Raw genomic sequence first — 22,869 nt, forward strand, 5'->3', positions numbered from 1 at the left:
ATCCACTACCACTATCACCACCACCCTTACACCAGCACAAATAATCCCACAGCACACAACACACCTCACACCTCAACACCATGCCCCTGCACCCACAAACACCTCAACCACCACACACCATGACAACACAAAAAATGCCCTAATTCACCGAGAGTGAGTTGACAGTCATGGTCAATGAGATTGTAAGAGTAGAGCCACAACTGTTTGGTAGCCTGGTCCAACAGACACCATTAGCCACGAGGACACAAATGTGGGAAAGGATAGTCCAAAGGGTGAATGCAGTAGGGACCACCCCAAGATCCAGGAAGGAGATCATGAAGCGGTGGCATGATCTCAAGAGGGTTGTCAAGGAGCGGAGGAGTAAGAACTGGACGCTGGTGAACATGACTGGCAGTGGCCCTCCCATCCCACCGAAAACATTCACACCATGGGAGGAGAAGGTGCTTGCCATACTGCTTCCTGAGAGTCTCAAAGGAGTAGCCGGGGGGAGCGGAGGCTGGTAAGTACAAACAAATGCCAAACAACACACTGAGAAGTACTTCCTTGCAATACCTAAACACCATTACACTGTCCACCCTCACACAACAGGTAGCTAGCCAACTTGCTTAGGAGGCCTGTATGGGGGAGGGAGGCCTGCATTACCACTCCCACCATGCCCCCTGTCCCATAGCTGAGCAGGATACAGGCCTCCCCACCCAGAAGCATGTGTTGTGTTAGCCATTGCACTGTTCCCTTCAACAAACAGGTAGGTAGCTATCTTTCTTGTGATGTCTGTCTGTTGAAGGGAGGCCTGCACTACCATTCCCCCCATGCCCCCTGTCCCACACTCCAGCAGCATGGAGGCCTCCCCCACCCAGGAGCATATGTCAGCCATTGTACTGTTCAAAAAACAAACTTACAGGTCGGTATCCATCTTGTATTGGGGCACAGTTTGGGGGTGGGAGGCCCTGAATCACCATTCCTAGCATGCCCCCTGTCCCATACTCCAGCTGCATGGAGGCCTCCCCCACCCAGGAGCATGTGGCAGCCATTGCAATGTTCAACAAACAGACTTACAGGTCGGCATCCATCTCGTATTGGAGCACAGTTTAGGGGTGGGAGGCCCTGAATCATCACTTCCAGCTTGCCCCCTGTCTCACATTCCAGCAGCATGGAGGCCTCCCCCACCAAGGAGCATGTGTCAGCTATTGCACTGTTCACCCTCATATAACCGGTAGGTAGCTATCTTAACTCTTCCTGATGTGTGTGTGGGAGACCTGCATCCCGAAACGCAGCAACAATTGCATGCAATGCATTGACATCCAACATCTATGAGTAAATGATGTTCCTGTGCAACATGAAATTATACACAGTGTTGCCATGGTTTGTACAACTGGTTAGTTCATATTTGTGTAGTGTACAGACAGTCGTTTATATGCAGCTGACACAACACTTGCACAGTGCCCAACACTGACCATTCCCCATCTACTCCACAGGTGATGAAGAACTCACTGCTGAGGACCACACCAACGACCAGCAGAGCCAGTCTCCACCCCCGGCACATGGACTCTCAGATGTGGACTCCCAGGACAGTCTGGACGATGAGCTCCAACCCGGCCCATCTGGTGTGCCACAGACCCAGAGGTCACAGGCCCCCATCCTCCTCACCACCACGTCTGCTGCAACAACAGCGCAGCAGACCCCTGCTGTCACTGCCTCTGCCTCCACCGCAGCCACCACCGTCACCACTGCCACCGCCACTACTACTAGTACCACCAGTACCACCTGCAGCACCCACCCTGTCCCAGGGGATGACCAGCCCACAGCAAATACTGTGGAGGGCAGGGAGAGAGTGCGTGTTCCGACAGTGGCGAGGCAAGAGGTCCGTGGCAGAACAGCAGGTGGGAGGGCAAGGGCCACCACCAGAACTCGGGGGGAGTGGACACCATCCCTGGACCACTTCACCAGAGTAATGGAGGCATACCAAGAAGTCCAGGGACAAAATGGCCGGTCGGATGGACTGTTAAGGGAGCTCATCCTGCTGATGAGGTCCATCGACAACCACCTTGGACAGATGGTGGACCTCATGGGCCAGCAAGTGGCGTTGCAGAGGGACAGGCCTGTGTCCCTACCACCACCTCTGTCCCCTCCTGTTGTGCCGCAGGATGACAGTGCACCATCCTCCCCTGCGCCAACAGAGAGGGACGAGTCCCCTGACGCCGCTGGCCATCAAACAGGCCTACCACCGCCAAAAAGACCTAGGGGGTGTCCAAAGAAGAGCCTGGGAGCCTCCGGAGGCAAAGCACCTGCCACACGCCAGTCACGGAGCCAGCCGTGATGACAACCCTCTTCCCTACTGCATTGACTGTTTGGACTGTCTTTACCCACATTTCTTTGGCAATGTCACCTGTCTGTTGGACTGGGTCACCTCACCACATCCATGTGGACTCTACTCTTGCATCTCAGCGAACAGGACTGTCAACTCACTACTCATTCTCCACTGTCATGTAAAATTCCCGCACAAATCGCATTTCCACTGTCAAAATAAAATACCTGATGCACCAGATTTTGTGCTGTATTGTTTTGAGTGCAATATTTACAATGTAGACAATATCCATTATGTGTCCAAATGATGTACAGTATGTAGTGCAGGATTCGTCTGTAGAACCTAGGGAGACACAACAGAACAACAGTCACTGCCCTCATTGTGCCATCACATGCAGAACACTACACAAAACCTACACAAGACACTACAGGGTTACTAGACAATGTGCTGCAGGTGTGAACAAATAGGGTCCAGCATACGTTCACATATGGAACGTCAATGTCACTTTTACCACACACAGGTGACTGAACATGTGCCTGTCTGTTACATCCGCGCATTGCCCTTTACAACAATAGCAACCACACCACACAATGTACACGTTGTACCTGATCACCCACCTTCAAGTGAAGTAGCGTTCGATGAGCTGCTTGCACAGGTCTACTCCTTCATTCTCTCCACTATCCTCATCACTAGACTCAGGTCCTTGAGCAGGTGATGGCCTTGGTTCCTCCCCATCATCCAGGAGCAGGGGGATCCCCTTGTGGATGGCCTGGTTGTGCAGCATACAGCATGCCAAAACTATCTTGCATACCTTCCCAGGCGAGTATGCCAGTGCACCTCCTGTCCTGTCAAGGCATCGGAATCTAGACTTCAGCAGGCCAAAATGCCGTTTGATTACCCAGCGGGTCCTGCCATGGGCATCATTGTAGCGGATGTCAGTCGGGGTCCTGGGATTCCTGAGGGGGCTCAACAGCCATGGCCTACTGGGATATGCTGAGTCACCTGTGAATGACAAACACCCATTGCAATGTTGCACAGCCAGAGTGCAGCAGGTAACACACAGCACGCCATATCAGTAGGCATACTCACCCACAATCTAAGCACTTTTCGGGATGCAGATTCTCCATCATCCGTGGCACCATTCTGTTCCTCATGATGTACGAATCATGCGCTGAGCCAAGATACTTCGCACACACATGAGAAATGGTCATGTCCGCAAGGCACACCACCTGCATATTGTTGGAATGATAATGTTTGCGGTCCCTATATATGTGCTCCGTGGCCAGTGGTGCTACCAGACCTACATGGGTGCAATCGATGGCACCAACAACATGTGGGATGCGCCCAAGGGGATAGAAGTCACCCTTCATGTCAGCCAATTCTACTCCCCTAGGGAAATGGATGTAGCGATTCCAATACAGCATCATGGCAGCAAGAACATCCTTCAGCACCATGCTGAACATGGGCTGTGACATCCCTCCAGTGCTAGCCACGGTCTCCTGGAAGGAACCTGTTGCAAAAAAGTGGAGTGCTGCCATCACCTTGTATGTGGGTGTGAATGCCGTAGGATAGAGACGACGAGGCCGCAGGTGGGGCTCCGATAGATCAGACAGGGTCTTCAGTGTTGGTCTGTCCAGGCGGAATTTCCTAATTAATGCTATATTCTCCATGCCCTTCAGCACCGTCATGTGACGGAGGAGATTTGGCCTCCTCCTAGTTGAGAAGTAAAAAAGAAAATGTCAGTGACAACCATCATGAGATGGCCACAGCACATTCCATCAATGATGTAATGCAAAAACATCGACTGCCTGAGAGATGCATGGCACACCAGGTTACATGGCTGGCCTTTTGATACACACAGAGGGCACACCTCTCCACTGTGAATACACAAGTGCCACAAACACATCAGAGAATGTGAAAGTGCACATACTGGAGATCACAATTCACATGTGCAGGCAAGGTGCAGCAACAACGGCCAATGTTATGAAAATTACCATAAAATACAAGAGTTCCCTTTTTCTGGTTGTAAGTGACAGAGCAAACTAACCTCGCTGTCTTTCGGTCAAGTCGTATTTTACGATTGCCTATGAGTATAATCATTAGGGTCCCACACCACAAAGTAACAATTTTACAAACAGTATCATCAATATAGATAATTTACTTTCCCCACTTCAATATTCGTAATTGTAAATAGTTTCAAATCTGCATCAATAATGAACAAAGGATAATAATCAGGTAAAGAGAGGTTTTACAATTTATATAAAAGGTTTATTATAGCAAAACAATTGTTTTTTACATTCAATAATATTCCATAAAAACAATTAATCACATATACTTTATTAAAAACATGATGTTACATTTCTTTTTAAAAAAAAAAAGGTTATTTCAAGAAAAAGCACAAAGAACTGTCGACGCGGCGTTTCGGTGAAAGAGCTGATCACCTTCTTCAGGACAATGCTTCTTAAAGTTAAAACAATTTTTTTAATAATACATTTCTTGTTTCATTTCAACTATATTGGCCATAAGTTGTGGTACCGGAACTTTGCTGGGTCACCAACCGTTCAATTGTATTTTTATCTCTTGGGCCGGACTTTATATATATCCTCTGCTCCTAGTATGTTATAGTCGTTTTCATATGGATAGTTGTTGTTAAATCCAGTCAACTAAATGAAATGAACTTAAAGACTGTAGATCATTGATTATCTCTATTAAACTGCATTCCCCTTCTATGTTCTTTCTATTTCCTCACAAATGATTCTTGGAGGGCTCAAGCTTGTTGGGCTTGAAATCTTTTAAGGGCTGGTTGTGGTCCAGGGTTTAATTTACTTTCAGCTGTATACTGATGTGGACCCTCTTATTTGTGGTTGGTCTGCATCTTTGGTTGGCCTGATTTTATATTTTCAGGAGATTTTGTGAGTTTTCTGAGAAACAGCTTCCACAACCGTCCTGTCTCGTGGCTGCAACTCAGTTGGTTGTGGAATCACCAGTGTCCCCGGTGTAGTGACACCAGCACCACCACCTTCACAAGTGCAGAAGCCATTGGCATATGTACATGTGTACATGGCGGTGGGCATGCTCCGCCAGCGCATAGGCGGTCATTGGAAGATTTTGAATGATGCACCATCGCGGTAGCGCACCCCGGGCACCCGCGGTGCATCACCGCCATGGAGCATTGCCCACACCCAATGGGAGCGATGATCGCGGTGGCATGATGCACATTTGAAAAATGCGGAAGGTGTGTCCTGCCACAGTGGAGGCGGTCATTGGATGATTTTGAAAGAGGCACCATCGCGGTAGCGCACCCCTGGCACCCGCGGTGAATCACCGCCATGGAGCATTGCCCACAGCCAATGGGAGCGATGATCGCGGTGGCATGATGCACATTTGAAAAATGCGGAAGGTGTGCCCCGCCACCGCAGAGGCGGTCATTGGATAATTTTGAAAGAGGCACCATCGCGGTAGCACACCCCGGGCACTCGTGGTGCATCACCGCCATGGAGCATTGCCCACAGCCAATGGGAGCGATGATCGCGGTGGTATGATGCACATTTGAAAAACGTGGAAGGTGTGCCCCGCCACTGCGGAGGCGGTCATTGGATGAGTTTGAAAGAGGCAGACCTGGACAACCAATTGGTGCTGCTTGGCAGCTTACAGACGGCCCCATGGGGCTATAAGTTTGTGGGAGTGAGCCTCACATTTCCACTGCTTACAGAGCCTGCTGCCTGGGACCCTCTCCTGCTGCTGCCTCCTGAGCCTGCTGCCTGGGACCCTCTCCTGCTGCTGCCTCCTGAGCCTGCTGCCTGGGACCCTCTCCTGCTGCTGCCTCCTGAGGCTGCTGCCTGGGACCCTCTCCTGCTGCTGCCTCCGGAGCCTGCTTCCTGGGACCCTCTCCTGCTACTGCCTCCTGAGCTTGCTGCCTGGGACCCTCTCCTGCTGCTGCCTCCTGAGCCTGCTGCCTGGGACCCTCTCCTGCTGCTGCCTCCTGCTGCCTGGGACCCTCTCCTGCTGCTGCCTCCTGAGCCTGCTGTCTGGGACCCTCTCCTGCTGCTGCCTCCTGAACCTGCTGCCTGGGACCCTCTCCTGCTGCTGCCTCCTGAGCCTGCTGCCTGAGACCCCTCACCACTCACTTCTGCTACAGGTGTTCCATGTCCACAGGGATGCCAAGGACAGAGAAGATCCGTGCAAGTCCATTCACCAGCGAGCAGCTGGAGGTCCTTGTGGACGAGGTGCTGGCAGAGTACCCAAGGCTCTTTGGTAGTCCCACTGTCGTGGTAAGTCACCATGAAGGTAGCTGTCGGGCGGGGGGGGGGTCAGGCGTGTAGTTGTGCTGCTGCAGTATATGCCTGAGGGTGTGGGGTCATGTGAAACACTGACAGACAAGCTGTCTCCAGGGCGAGGGAGTGTGTGTGTCACAATTTCACTCTTTGCCATGCCTGCTCCTGTATGTGTGAGTGGGGAGTGTCACATTGTCAGCTATACAGGACCACAGAATGTTTGCCATGTATGTGCCAGGACAGTAATTTCTTGTGTGTGTAGTTCTGTGTGCCCCTGTTGTCTGACTCAGTGTGACCCAGAGAGTCGGACCAGTGGCTGCACACACATTAGTAAAACACCACCAGACTTACATGTTCCTTGCACCAGTTCCTTCCCACTGAATATTACATATGACACATCTGTCCCCTGTGTAATTGCAGACATACACACTTCTGTCGATGCATATCTTGTTAATGCATCTTGCATTTGTGAGATTATCCATGGACCCTCTACGCCCGAATGTGTGCATGCAATCACATCTGTGTGGGCCATGCTAAGTGCCCTTGGGAGGGGTCACCAGTTTGGGAGGGAGGGAGGTTACAATTGGTCCTGAGTCTGGGTCTTGGTACTGTATTGATTGATGTTGGTACCTGACATTGTGTTACTGGTGATTGACACTTCTTTTTTCTCACACATGCTGCTGAAGGTAAACCAGCGTAAGGCCGTGTGTTCGGCCATTGCAGCTAAGGTGCGAGCCTGGGGGTATCCAACCGCCGACGCACCCACTGCCACAAGAGGTGGGACGACATCAGTCGGCTTGCAAAAACCGTGCCTGAGATGACATTGGGGATGCTACCATGCACAGCACGTTTGGCACGGCGCAGCATGACTCCAGTGATGGCACGCATCTTGGCAGTGACTCATCCAGACCTGGATGCACGTCTGAAGGAGCATGGCAAGCAAGGCAGGGCTGGTGAGTATCTGGGGAGCGTGACTTAGGCTTGGAGTGGATGCATGTGTACAGGGCCTGTGGCAGCGTTGGGCCATGCGATGTACGTGTGTTGCTGTGCAGTGCTATGATGTGTCATGTGAGTGGCTGCTGTGATGTGTGCTTGTATCAGGTACTGTGCCACCCTGGCATTACTGAGCAGATCATCCCTGCTGTACTTTCCCATTGCTAGATATGTTCAGATCCACATGGTCATTCAGCGTCGGGATGGTGTGGGTGATATGTTATGGGGTGACAAGCAGTGTCCACTTGCTGAATGTGAAATTAGGTATGCCGACTTTGCCTGCACCATGATCGTTGGTGCCCCAACATCTGCAAATCATGTGCCCCAGATTACCACATGGTGCTTGCTATGGCCTACGTGGCATTGGGGTCTGTGATGTCCCAATAGGAGTGTGTGTGTTGTCCCCTCCTGTTCCCTGAAGGTCTGTTAGTGGTAAGAAGTGTTGTACCCTCATCATGTCCCAAGGTGTGGGCAGGCCAAGTTGTGTGTGTGGTACACTTCATCTACGGGCAGGGTATAATGCTGTGTGGCATCAACATGGCTCAATCATGGCAGATATTCAGCGTTGCAGGCCCTGTTGTGGTCTATGTTGTGTGTTGCTGCACAGTGATTGCAGGGGGGGTGGTTAACATGTAGATTTGGGCCTCTACTGTAGTGCATTGTCTTGAATTCGTGTGAACAGATGATGACACTTACACAACCCTGTTTCTCTCTCTCATGCAGATTCGCAAGAGAACACGGAGGAACATGAGCCTGAACCCAGTGGTGCAGAGAGTAGCGCTACAGCTGCAACAGAGGCCAGTGACACAGAGCCCACCAGTGCATCTGAGGGAGACAGAAGTATGCAGGAGGAATCCGTGGCTGAGACACAGAGTAGCACTTCATCGGATGCCGGCGGGGATGCATCCATGCTGGCAAGCACAGAGGATGGGGAGTCTGCATCATCATCTACCACCCAGCGGCCAGTGGCCAGCCTCCCATCCACTTCTTCTGGTGCTGCCCGTATCCATGTCACTAAGAGGAGATGGGTCACATTCACACCTGACACAGCTGTCCCTGCCCCTGTCCCCCCTGCTGCCCTCACTGCAGAGTGTGTAGAGCTCCTGCGCCAGCTTTGTGTGGGCCAGACCGCCCTAATCAATGCCTTCAGTGAGCATGACAAGAAATTAGGCCAGGTGGTTGCATACATGGAGGGCATACACTCTGATATGGGTGGGCTACACCGTACAGTCCAGGCGTTGTCATCCACAGTGACGTCAACCCTTCAACAGGCACATGCACCCATTGCAGCTCTGGTGCCTTTGTCCACCCCCCAGTCAGTGGCCACATCAGGTGACAGTGACCACGGTTCACCTGCGGCACAAAAAAGACACAGCACAAGGAGCACACAACAGACACAACCCACGCATTCCCGCCCACAGACACCATCCCCACTGAAGAGCAGGCCCACCCCACAATGCCCAGATAAGAGCAAGTCAGGGAAGATCGAGGCCAGGCGATCAATGAGGCAGGCATCAAGGCTCACATGCCGCAGAGGCATCACCGGCAAAAGACTTTCCTGTCACTGAAACTTCACACAGACCTACACATTCAGTGTATGTGTCTATTGAGGAGGTGTTGCATATCAGGGGTACACCTAGAAAGAGCACATGGACACATCCACCCACCACATCTACCCCAATTCAGAGTCCATTGAAGCAGGTGGAGGAGGGCACTGTAGACACCACCCCTGGCAAAAAGGGAAAGCAGGGCACTGTAGACACCCCCCCCCGTTGCATAAAGGCAAAGCAGGGCACTGTAGACACCACCCCTGGAAAAAAGGCAAATCAGGGCATTGTAGACACCACCCCTGGAAAAAAGGCTAAGCAGGGAACTGTAGACACCACCCCTGGCAAAAAAGGCAAAGCATGGAACTGTAGACACCACCCTTGGCACAAAGGCTAAGCAGGTAAATGTCGACACCACCACTGGCACAAAGGCAAAGAATGCCACTGTCGACACCACCCCTGGCACAAAGGCAAAGCATGCCACGGTCGACACCACCCCTAGCACAAAGGCAAAGCAGCAGGGCACTGTAGAGGGTACACCAGGCAAAGAGGGGAAGGAGGTCCTGAGGCGTAGCCAGACCAAGCATTCCGCAGGATCCAGCACTTCACCAGAGGTAGTGCCAGTGTCTGCACCTGATGTGGAACAATTGGTGTGTGTGCCTACTGGGTCATCAACACTTCCCATCAACCCCAAGACAGGGACGCCAATTCATATTCCCAAAAAGTGGAAGGGTACCCATCCAACCTCTCCCACCCACACTATGTCAGAAGTCTGCATGACTCCACCTCCACGTGCCACTATGCCACCTGGTCCACACAGCCCTCCAGCTTGCCAATCCACTGTTAGCCCAACATCACCTGAGGCTCTGTCACCCCAGTTAAGTGGGCCTGCTGTCACCGACACACAGCCAGGTCCAAGTCTGCAGGACTTCCAGGAGTGAATTGACATACCCCTCATGCGCCTGTGCCCCATACAGGTGTGCTAATCCTGACCATTGTTCACTAGCATGGGCACTGGTCCTGTTGCTCTGCTGTGTTGGCCTCTCACCTGCCATGGACACTGGCCTTGTTGCGCTGCTGTGTTGGCCTTTCCCCTGTGCCTTGGACACTGGCCCTGTTGCTCTGCTGTGTCGTGCTCTCACCTGTGCCTTGGACACTGGCCCAGTTGCTCTGCTGTGTTGGCCTCTCACCTGTGCCTTGGACACTGGCCCTGTGCTCTGCTGTGTTGGCCTCTCCCCTGCCATAGACACTGGCCCTGTTGCTCTCTTGTGTTGGCCTCTCACCTGCCATGGACACTGGCCCTGTTGCTCTGCTGTGTTGGCCTCTCCCCTGCCATGGACACTGACCCTGTTGCTCTGCTGTGTTGGCCTCTCCCCTGCCTTGGACACTGGCCCTGTTGCTCTGCTGTGTTGGCCTCGCACCTGTGCCTTGGACACTGGCCCTGTTGCTCTGCTGTGTTGGCCTCTCCCCTGTGCCTTGGACACTGACCCTGTTGCTCTGCTGTGTTGGCCTCTCCCCTGTGCCTTGGACACTGGCCCTGTTGCTCTGCTGTGTAGTGCTCTCACCTGTGCCTTGGACACTGGCCCTGTTGTTCTGCTGTGTTGGACTCTCACCTGTGCCTTGGACACTGGCCCTGTTTCTCTGCTGTGTTGGCCTCTCTCTGCCATGGGCACTGGCCCTGTTGCTCTGCTGTTTGGCGTCTCCCCTGCCATGGACACTGGCCCTGTTGCTCTGCTGTGTTGGCCTCTCCCCTGCCATAGACACTGGCCCTGTTGCTCTACTGTGTTGGCTCTCCCCTGCCATGGACACTGGCCCTGTTGCTCTGCTGTGTTGGCCTCTCCACTGCCATGGGCACTGGCCCTGTTGCTCTGCTGTGTTGACCTCTCACCTGTGCCTTGGACACTGGCCTTCCTGTTTATGGTTCACCTGTGCATGGTATATGGCATTTTTGCATCATTTTGAGCCTTGCTGTTCTCTACTATTGTTGTACCGCTGCATCTGTGCAATATGTGAATAAATACATTCACTTCTGGTGTGTGTTTTGTCGGTGTCCTTGCTGATTTCAGTTCTGTTTATGTTCGCATATGATAGCCTGTGCACCATGCTCCATGTATCACTTCAACATTGCAAGGCTTTTTGCAGCCATCATCATTTTGGGCAGGTGTGACTGGGTCTTAAGTCCATTCTAAGCCTGCAACTTGTGTGATCTGTGATGGCTAATTTACCTGGCATGCAGTCATCTTGTTAGTGATTTGCAGTTGTTGCCTACACTGTTCACATGTCTGGTTGTGGGACACTGCCAGCACAGGTTGTGATGCTGTGCACATGTATCGAAGCTGGCTGGGATATGTAATGAAGTATGTGTGTGGATTGCTTTCTGTGTGCCCAGCTTGTATGTGCATGGTCATCTTGTGTTGGGCCTTGGTCCTGGTGCAATGGCCTACATGAGATGCGTGGTGTTGGGTGTAGCAGATGTATGCAGTGTGAAGGGCGTGAGTTTGTGGTGGATGTGTGTGTGCCCCTGTGTTGTGTGAGACACACATGTGTCACCCAGGAGTTGTATGCCTGTTGTTTGGTTTGTGTTGCCCTGGGTAGAGGATTGTATGCACTTGTGTGAGCTGTTTGTTGTGCACTGTGCTGTGTGTTGGTGTGTCCATGGTGTTGGGTGTGACTCCCCCTTGTTGTGTTTGTCATTTTGGAGTGTGCAAAGTGTGTGAGTTGCACATCAGTGTTGTTTTTGATTGATCCTCAATGTGTATTGGGTGCTTTTGTGTGAACTGTCTGGCCCTGCTGCTCCACACTGGCATTGTGTTCGTCATGCATTGCAGCCACATGGTGGTTTTGGCACTCATGTATGGCATGGTGTGTGTGGTTTTAAGCCATCCACTATGTGTGCCACTTGTGCCTGCCCATTGTGTGTGTTACGTCCCTCTATTTGGGTGTGGTACACCCCTTACATGTCTGCTACTGATTTGCAGGCTGTTTGACGGAGATATCAGCGTTCCCCTTGGTTTCCATGTGTGTGTGCCTAGCCATCACTTCATGTGTGGGCTTGTACTTTGTCGTGCAGTTCCTGGGCCATAAGTGTTGTTCCACTCTGGTTTATGTGTGATGTCCTTGTGCTATTGGTCATTCTGTAGTGGTCATGTGCACTTCAGCTGTGTGTGCTGGCCAGTGCTCTGGTGGAGGTGGCTGTGCTCTTGTATCCCCGAGTGGTGCAATTGTAGATGTTGTGTTGGATGTGTGGATGTGGGGTGTGGCATTGCTTCAGTTCCTGGGTGTGGTGTTGTATTTGTGCAGTGCAGATTTGTGGTGTGTGGTGCAGTTGTGTCAATCATGCCTGTTCTGCAGAAAATGCTTGTCGTGCATGTGGTGCTGTGCGTATGTGGCCTGGAATTGCCTTATGTGAACCCCCTGATGTCTTGTGGTGTTTGTTGATTGAGGTTTCATGTGCATCTGTGATGGGTTTGTTGTGGCTGTGTGTGTTGGTCCAGATGCACTTCTTGTGTGATTTGTGTTATGGTGTGTGTGTTTTGTTCATGAGTGATGTTGTTGTGTACTCCTGTTGTGTGAGTTCTGCCATTGATTTCCCCCAGTTTGGCTTAAAGGGTATGTGTGTTTCTGTTGGAGTTCAGTATGTGTTCCTGTATTGTTTGTGTGTTGTTCTTGTGCAGGCATCGGTTGGGCCATCCCTGTGTGTGTGTTGTGTTTGTGGCTACACCCAGGGTGTGTGTTTGTTTGTGTGTGTGTGTGCTGGCAAGGATTGTGAGCCTTTAGTGTGTGTGGCAGTGGTGTTGTGTGTTCCTTGTCCACCACTCCTGCTGTGGCTGTCTCCCTGGTTGTGTGTTGTGTGGTGCAGGGAGTGTGTATTGTGCTTGTTGTTGCAGTGCTTGTTCGTGTGCATGGGTGTGCACGGGATGGGCACCTGGCCTGTGGGTTGTTTGGGTGTGTTGCTGTGTGGTTGGGGGATGTGTGTCCCTGTGGTGTTTGTGCACTGCCCATGCCTTGGATTGGCCTGCCTACTGCAAAGTGCGCATGTGTTGACCGCGGCAATGACGTGACCTGAACCGGAACATTGCTGCTGGTTGGCTATCGTTGTGTGTCCCGGATGCTGAGGGGTGCCTTGTTGTGAGGTGGGTGATGTGTGGGTGCCCTTGTGGATGTGTTGTTTCCCCCAGCAGGGTGTCTGTGTGGTGATTGGACCCTGTGTCGACCTGTGTGTTGTGTGTTGCATATGTGTATTGGTGTACCTGCGGCGTCCGCGGCGGCCCATCTGACGATAGTGTTGTAGGAGGAACATCACCGGATGCATATGGCGGTCAGGACTGGATATCGGCTATCTTGCTCCGCTGTCAAGTTTCCGCCTGCTCAGGCTGGGCGGTGTCTTCGCTGCGGTGCGTCTGCTTGTTTGAGCCATCCTAATTTGTCGAGCGGGGCGGATGTCATTCGGCACTGTGGAGAGTCTTGTTTGGCTCCCGCCGGCGCGTTAGGGGGCACACTTTGGTGGCGGTGCGCGTCGCTCCGGGGCGACGGGAAATGACCTATGTTTACCTATCCTAATGTGGCGGACGTGAGTACCGCTGCTCGCGGGCGGAAAAAGCTGTTTCCCCCCCCCGCCACCACCGCGGTGGTCCCACCGCCCGACATCCTAATGGACCCCTAAGTAATTGTACAAAGCCACTCGGGTCAACAGTTTCTCATCGAATTTCCAGATTAATGTGCATTTTTTCGTTATTGAATTATGTTTGGAGAAGTATATCACCTTCGTTTTTTGATGGTTTATTGTTAATTGAACAGAGGTTATGTAAGCTACTAGTTTGGAAAGGAGTTGCTGCAGACCTACTGGTGTTTGTGCTAATAAGATGATATCGGATCACTGAAACAATATCGATGGCAAAAATATAGAACTACAAAAATATTGAGTAAAAAATATAGACTTTCTATCTCCAAACAGGTAAGTACAAAAATATTGAATCAAAAATATTGTTGTAAAAAATATAGATAGTCAAAATATCAAATTTTTTAAATAGTTAAACAGTTTTTAACTTAAAATTAATGAAATAATGAAAAAAACGAACTTAAACATACTTAAAATACTTAAATAACATTAAAATTAATAAATAATTTATACGTGGCAGAGGATTGCCCACCAATATTGGGATGGGTGCATCAATATGACTTACATATTGTGATGGATCCCCATGCTCCCTGCCAAGATATGGTAGTGGATGAGTTTAATGTTGAGCAGGTGTTCAAGAATATGAGTGATGTGTTTGATAAAAAAATTGAATTGTTGAAGAGATACATTCAAATAATTGTTCTGAAGCAAGGTACCATCCCAGTGAAACACGGGTTGAGAAGGGTACCTGTCGTTTTGAGAGGAGTAGTTAAAAACATTTTGGAAGACATGAGTAAAGAGGGGTGTCACAGAGCCTGTAGAGGCCACAAGTTGGGTCTTGCCTGTAGTCATAACTAAAATAAAGTGATGGCAGATTAAGAAAAAAAAAAAAATTAATATAAATAATTTTTTTTATATATACATAGTATTAATAAAAAATATACAATATATTTACTAGAGGATAGCGAGAGGGTAAAATTTACTATTACCACTCCATTGAGTGCAACAGGAGAAAAAACATTGGATAACGTAGCAGTAAAAATTACTATTCCCACTCCAGTGAATGCAACAGTAGGGAAAGCGTTGGATAGCGGGAGGGTAAAAATTACTATTCCCACTACAGAGAGTGCAACAGTAGGGAAAGCGTTGGATAGCGTAGGGGTAAAAACTACTATTCCCACTACAGTGAGTGCAACAGTAAGGAAAGCGTTGGATAGCGTTGGGGTAAAAATTACTATTCCCACTCCAGAGAGTGCAACAGTAGGGAAAGCGTTGGATAGCGTGGGGGTTAAAATTACTATTCCCACTCCAGTGAGTGCAACAGTAGGGAAAGCGTAGGATAGCGTGGGAGTAAAAATTACTATTCTCACTCGAATGAGTGCAACAGTAGGGAAAGCGTTGCATAGCGGGAGGGTAAAAATTACTATTCCAACTCCAGAGAGTGCAACAGTAGGGAAAGCGTTGGATAGCGTAAGGGTAAAAATTACTATTCCCAATCCAGAGAGTGCAACAGTAGGGAAAGCGTTGGATAGCGTAGGCTTAACATTTACTATTCCCACTACAGTGAGTGCAATAGTTAGGCAAGCGTTGGATAGCGTAGGCATAACATTTACTATTCCCACTCTAGTGAGTGCAACAGTAGGGAAAGCATTGGATACCGGGAAGGTAAAAATTACTATTCCCACTCCAGAGAGTGCAACAGTTGGGAAAGCGTTGGATAGCGTAGAGATAAAAATGACTATTGCCACTCCAGAGAGTGCAACAGTAGGGAAAGCGTAGGATAGCGTAGGGGTAAAAATTACTATTCCCACTCCAAAAAGTGCAACAGTAGGGAAAGTGTTGGATAGTGTAGGAGTAAAAATTACTATTCCCACTCCAGTGAGTGCAACAGTAGGGAAAGTAAATACCTTATATATAAATATAAATAAAATAAATATTAATACCAATTACAAATTAATTAAAATAATTAACACTTTTATATAATATATTAATTAATCAATTAAAAACAAAAATAAAAATTAATTATTAAAAATAATTATATACTAATACAAATTATTTACCAATTAACAATAAATTAATTAACAATTACAAAATAATTAAAAATTAGATTAAAAAAGAAATTAAAAATTGAATTACTTACAATTAAATTACTTCCCACCCTATTCCCCTATAAACCCACAACCCACTTCAGAAAATAAATTAATCAAATTAACATCATTATCAATTATTCAATTAATTAAAATTAATTCAACATTATATTTTAATTAAATACCAGTTAATAATTAATTAACAATTAATTCAAAATAAATATAAATAAATACATTAACATATTTAATTATTTATAATTTAATAACTTCCCACCCTATTCCCCTATAAACCCTCAACCCGCTACAGAAAATAAATTACTAAAATGAACATATTTATCAATTAATCAATTAATTAAAATTAATTACCAATTATATTTTAATGAATTAACAATTAATAACTAATTAACAATTAATTCAAAAGAAATACCAATAAATAAATTAACATATTTAATTAATTATAATGAAATTACTTCCCACCCTATTCCCCTGAAAACCCACAACCCGCTACAGAATTATATTACGCAAAAATTAAATACCATAAAAAAATTAATTAATATAAATATTAAAAATAAATATACACTTTTCAAACATATACTAACATACAAAACATTTTAAAAATTGATATTAACTTACTTACCTCAAATTCGATATTTTTGTAGTCTATATTCTGTCCATTATATATTTTCGTAGTCTATATTCTGTCCATTCTATATTTTTGCTGTCTATATTCTGTCCATTCTATATTTTTGTTATCTATATTCTGTCCATTCAATATTATGTCCATTCTATATTTTTGATTTAATATTAATGCTATCCTATTCGATATTTTTTTTTGTCTATATTCTGTCCAGTCGATATTGTGTCTAAGCATGGGCGGAAAATCCGTTACGCTCGTGGATTTTGCGGATTTTCGGTAAATTCGCAATCCGCGAAATTCGCGAATTTCCCGCAAAATCCGCAAATTCGCACGCAGCGGATTTTTTTTCTTTGCGGTGTAAGTTCGCAATTGCGAACATGTAGCTGCGGCGGGCAGCAACAATCTCGCACTCGCGAAATTACAAAAATTGCAATTCTGCACAAGAAATCTACTAGCAAGCAGCATAGACCTTCTGAAAATGACTATTTTTATCAGAATAACTTCTCAGGTTGACATTTGCCTGCCCTTTTTTTAGATTTGAGGCCTTTTGATTTTCTTTGGATAACTTTTGGATTAGAAATCAACTTTCTCATATAAGCTTGGTGGGGCATTAAAGTTTCTGTAATGCTGCTCTGCAGAAAAACGAGTTTTGCAAAAGTGAAAGCAGGTTCAAAAGTTCAAACTCATCATTAGTAACCGTTCCCTGTAGTGCTTCCTGACAAGGGCCCCTCCAGAGTTTAGTTGCTAGTTGCAACAGTTATATGACCCTGCTCTGACCCTCACAGCAGGCTCATAGAATAGCTACAAGTAGGCCACAAAGGTCCTGGAAAAAAAATTGCACTGCAACAGAAAACAAATTACAGATAAGGAAGCAGGTGCCAGACTGGAATTTTAAAACAGTGACACATTAATAAATCAACCCCAAATTAATTCATGTCAGTTGAAGCAGGAAGGTGTGCTTGCTTTTTCCCCCCATAATCTACAGTGATGATGAACCAGAGGGTGGCATAAGGCATTGATGTACCAGAGGGTGGCATGGGTGAAACAGAGGAGGCAGGGGTGAAACAGAGGGTGCTGGGAACCTGTGATGATGAACCAGACGTAGAAACAACATAATCGTGACCGTTGCGAGCCGGCATGTAAGTTCGCAATTGCGAACTGTTACAAAACCCTCGCGAACTGGCAGAAATCCTTGCGAACTGGCAGAAATCCTTGCGAACACCAAAAAAAAAAAATCCGCAAACTCCCAGTTCAGTTGCTAGTTGCAACAATTGTATGACCCTGCTCTGACCCTCACAGCAGGCTCATAGAATAGCTACAAGTAGGCCACAAAGGTCCTGGCAGGTGCCAGACTGGAATTTTAAAACAGTGACACATTAATAAATCAACCCCAAATTAATTCATGTCAGTTGAAGCAGGCAGGTGTGCTTGCTTTTTCCCCCCCATAATCTACAGTGATGATGAACCAGAGGGTGGCATAAGGCATTGATGTACCAGAGGGTGGCATGGGTAAAACAGAGGGTGGCAGGGGTGAAACAGAGGGTGCTGGGAACCTATGATGATGAACCAGACGTAGAAACACATAATCGTGACCGTTGCGAGCCGACATGTAAGTTCGCAATTGCGAACTGTTACAAAACCCTTGTGAACTGTCAGAAATCCTTGCGAACTGGCAGAAATCCTTGCGAACACAAAAAAAAATCCGCAAATTCGCGAGAATTCGCGGATTTTACGGATTGCGAGTTCGCAAATTCGCAAAATTCGCGAACGCCAGATTCGCAAAATTCGCCCATGGTTAATTGTGTCCATTCTATATTTTTTAATCGACATTAATGCAAATCGATATTAAAAACTCAATATTTTAATTGTATACCGACGATATCATATGTGTATTAAGACTTGGTATTGGGGCTTTGCTCAATTTTGGGAGGTCAGCTTGGGTAAAGCGGAGATGCTTATCAAGGTCTGGGGTGTAAATGTTGAATAGGCAGGGGGCTAATACACACCCCTGTTTTAGCCGTTTGATTGTTGGAATCCTGTTGGTTATACTATGCCCAGCTCCTTTCCTTATTTGGACCCATGTGTGTGAGTACAGGTTGATAATAGCCTCCTAAAACTTGGTTGGTACCCACAACTTTGGATTTTAGCCCATAGCTTGGTTCTCGATACTTTATCGAAAGCCGCTTTAAGATCGATGAAGCACTCGTACAAGATGCTGGATTTTGCAGTTGGCTTTAGTGGCTAAGAGAATGACTGCAGAGATATTTGTGAGGGTGCCCATCCCTTCCCGGAATCCTGTTTGCATATGAGGTATGAGATTTGTTCGGCGAACCCAGCCCTCTAGGTCTACCAACAGGTTCGAAGCGTAGATTTTTGCATCCACAACGTATAGTGCTATCAACTTGTAGTTAGTTGGGTCAAAGCGTGCGCCCGACTTATATATATTGTTTAGGATGCTTTCTCGTCAGGAGTCAGGAAGCGTACTAAACGCCCAGGCATGAGTAAAAAGAGGGGTGAGGAAACCAGACCAGAATGGGGGATCATGCCGAAACAGGGCATTTGGCAAGCCATTGGACCCTGGCGCTCCCCCCGGTCTTAATTATTTTATGAATTTAAGGACTTACTCTTGTGAAATCCACAGGGAGAATTTGGGTGATTCTGGATTTGGGGTGTCATGGACTGGGCCTGCACTGGAATCTACCCTCCCTATTGGTATTCCTTGGCTTGAGGTGCCTGGGGATGGAATTACATTGTATAGGAGTTCGATGAGAGCTCTCCAGGTGTCCTCCGTTATGTCCGAGTTGTGATGTCAGTACGTGCCAATTGTTAGCTGGTTGATTTTTTCTCAGAAGAGTTTAGAATCTCTTTGTTTGCTGGCGTGGAGGAGTTTCGCCCAGGTGTGTTCATTGAACGTTTTCTTGGCCACTCTAATGTCCTGTTTTGAATCTTTTCTTGTTCTAGCTATTAAGGACAACATTTCCTGGGAGGATTCTGGACCCCGGGTTCGTAATTGGCTTAGGTATGTATTCAATTGTTCCTTTTGTTTCCTCAAATTGTTAGTAAACCAAGCTGCCCCTGTATGTCTTCCAACTTTGGGGCTGTTGGCCTGATTCAGAAATTGTTGTTTAGTTCATGAATAAAAGACTCCCAGGCCTTTATGCACAGTGGTTCTGATTTAAGTCTCTCCAGGAGATTATTACATGTGCTCATGATATCGTCAATGCATTCACTTTTCCAGATGAGGCGTTTAAGATTGTAGCTTTGAGTTGGTAGGAACTTGGCATTGTCTTCAACTGGTTTTGCAGTATTTCTTTGCAGCGTGAAAGTTTGCGGCTGATGGTCGCTTTCCACCCTGTCAATTATTTGAAAATTCGAGATATGGGGAAGAAGATCCTTATCCGTGAATGTGTAGAATATGGTTGATCCTGTTTTTTTAGTTACCCTTGTAAATGCTGCAGGGGAAACCTGTCTGGCCTCGTCCGTTAAGCACGCACATTGAAAGTTCATCTAGACGGGCCGCACATCTCTTGCCGTGTGTATCGCGTCGATTGGGGGCTAGTGAGTGGCCAGTTGTAATTTTTTGGTGTCATGCAGTAAATTCATGTTAAAATCTTCAGACAGGATGATGTTAGCATCTGGGTAGGCAAGTTTAAGTGTTACTAATGTAGCTATTCATTTCTCAATTCTTGACATCTTTTGTTTGGATGTTGGGTGAATATAGATGTTCAATATTAACAAACTGTTAATAGGCGGATACTCAAGTTTAATGCATAAGTTCCAGGAAGAGTTAAGATCTATGGTGGAAGCCTGTCATGGGATGTCCGTTGAAATAAAAGTAGAAAGGCCACCTTTTACTCTCCCTTATTTTGTGGCTCTCTTAGCCGGATTCAAAAATTCTTTGTAGCCTACAATCGTTGAAAGATTTATCTGCCATGTTTCTTGGAAGAGAAGGATGTTATACTTGATGATAAATTCCATGAAATCTGGTTCTTCTAATTTCGTGCTGAGACTGTACACATTCCATGAGCAGATCGCACTACCCCAATTTGATTTAAAGGCTATTGATGAATTTCTTCATGCCTTTTTGAGGGTAATTCCGGCAGTGTTCGACTGTCTGGAACCCAGAGGCTTTATTGCATCTGGATGAGCAATGGTGATGGTGATTTTCCTTGCTGTATAATCTGTACCCTTCGCTGAAGTAGGATGATCCGGACCTTTGGCTCCCTTTAACAGGCCCTCTGTATGGTTTGGCGGATGCAACAGGCTTGGATAATGGGGAGGAGTGACCTTTTTTAACTCAATACCCCATTTTGCAAATGAGTCCTCCTGATGCCAGATCTGTTCAATGAAGGAGTTATCAAAAAATGTAACAGTGGTAATATCTTGACCGGTGGGGTAAGAGTGTTGTTAGAACTCTATGCTTTCTAGGTTGCTTGTGTTAATATGGCTCAAGGAGGGAAGGAATAGTTTAAGTAATACACTTCTGTTGAGGATATCGAGGGTTCCCCTTGAGACGTAGTGGGGGATGAAATCCAGTTTGTTGCTATTATTAGGAAATTCAAGCTGCGGCTCATAACCTAAGCTCCTTATGGTGACTTTCTCCACTGGTATGCACTCCGATGCTGGTCGGAGGTGGGTTCGGAATAACATGTAAGTTGTTTTGTGAGTATGTTTCGTTGTTCCTTATGTGGGTAACTTTATTGCCTCCCAACCTGTAACTATGAGTTGTTTCTGGGTTATGTCTTTCTTCGCTATCGTTTGTCATGACCAAAGTGTCCTCTGGTAGGCGAGTAGTACTGATTTCTGGTGTTATTCGCCCTGATGTCGGTATGGGTATCGCAATTTGTGTAACCTGGGATTTTGAGATATTTTTCCATTTCCTTGCGGAAGGCTTGAATAGTCTGTAAACATTATCTAGAGGAGATTGCTCCCTTTTGGCTTGATTCTGTCTACTTGAGATTGTAGCCGAGTTGATTAGTGGAGTCAATGGCTCATTAATGCCTACTGCTTCCAGGATATTTTGAGTTGCATTATCTTCACTTTGGTTCCTGTCTTGCTCGGTCGTGACGGTGATTGAGTTGGATGCCTGACTGGTTTGTTTGCTTTTTCTGGCATTTCTCTGGCATTTTCTTTCCCGTTTTGTTAGTGGCTTTAGTACTTTAGATTGCCTTTACAGGTGATACCTTGTATTGGCCGGTGAGTGGAGTGTCCAGAACTCCTGAATTCCCAGATACAATAGGTGGGTTTGGTGAAGGTGAGCTTGCCTGTGCTTGAGCTGAGTTCGTCCCCATTTCACTTGCATTTTGTCTCCTATAAGGGCTGGGGCATACCATATCCACTTCTCTTAATACTTAATTCTCTTTCTCAGCTGTTGTTGCGGGCTTGATTAGGGCATCCCTAGCTGTCCCCAGTATTTGTGTCAGTAAGGTTGGAACTGTTGCTAATTTGTCAATTATTTGAGTAAAATGGCAGTGGCAGCTTTGGTATGTTGTTTCCCGATCTCGCTACACTTTCGTAATCATCTTGTTAAAGTTGTGCAACTTTTGTTCGACCCCCTGAACATGAATTGCTAAGATATTTAATCGATCAACTTGTGTATCTAACTTATCTGGGTGATAGTTCATTGATTTGCCAATAGTGTCCATGGTGTTTGACAGTTGCAGCCAAACTGAAGATGTTGGGGAGGTGCTTGGTTCTGCTAAGGACAAACAAACAAATTGGTCCCGATGGGATGAAAACTCTGGTGATAAGTCGGCCAAGGAACCCTGAATCCTGCTGGGTTGATCGTATTTTTGTGAGGGTGATGTTGTAGTTTCCAAGTTTTTACATTTAATGTGGGTCTGAACGTGTGGTTTGGACTGACAGAGTTCCTGGCCATGTTGATGATCCATTTCCAAGGAAAAGAATGATGAGTCGAATTTATCTTGATTGTTAGTGTTTAGTTTGGTGAACCCCATAACTTCGGGGAATGGAGCTCCCGACGGCCTGTGTGGCTCACCAAAAGGACTCAGGATATTTGTATTCATCTGAGGTGTTGAGTTACCTTTGTTGTCTCTGCTGTATCCGTTATTTCTGGGTGAAAGTTGTTGTTGCAGCTGGAATTGAGAGTCTAAAGAGGGCAATGGCAATTAATTAGTGCCTCGATGACTCTGGGGTTAAAACTTTGACAGGCTTTCTGGGGGTAAAGAACTTTGGTTGTTAAAAGTTGGAGGCTTGGTACTTCTCTGTTTGTGTCATGTGGAGCATCCAATCCAGTGACCTGGGATACTTTCCTTTTGTTTTCGCGGCTATTAGAACCTAGTTCACATGGAGGAAATTTATCGGGAGGTCTGTGGTTAGAGTTTTACTTTTGGAGGACTTAGGATTCTTGCAGCCCCAGTTTTCCTATCTTGTTTTGATGGCTACTTT

At 47.0% G+C, this 22,869-nt stretch overlaps 1 protein-coding gene across 1 annotated transcript; it reads left to right on the forward strand.

The window, feature by feature from the left end:
• The first annotated feature begins 1,359 nt into the window (after nucleotides 1-1,359).
• Nucleotides 1,360-2,317, forward strand: LOC147726154 (uncharacterized). Its single transcript, XM_086963429.1, has 2 exons — nucleotides 1,360-1,375; nucleotides 1,476-2,317. Exons 1-2 carry the CDS (start codon nucleotides 1,360-1,362, stop codon nucleotides 2,315-2,317), a joined length of 858 nt encoding a protein of 285 aa, XP_086819555.1.
• Nucleotides 2,318-22,869: the final 20,552 nt, after the last annotated feature.

This window comes from Lissotriton vulgaris, chromosome 3_1 (genome assembly GCF_964263255.1).
Source record: "Lissotriton vulgaris chromosome 3_1, aLisVul1.2, whole genome shotgun sequence".
Classification (NCBI taxonomy): domain Eukaryota; kingdom Metazoa; phylum Chordata; class Amphibia; order Caudata; family Salamandridae; genus Lissotriton; species Lissotriton vulgaris.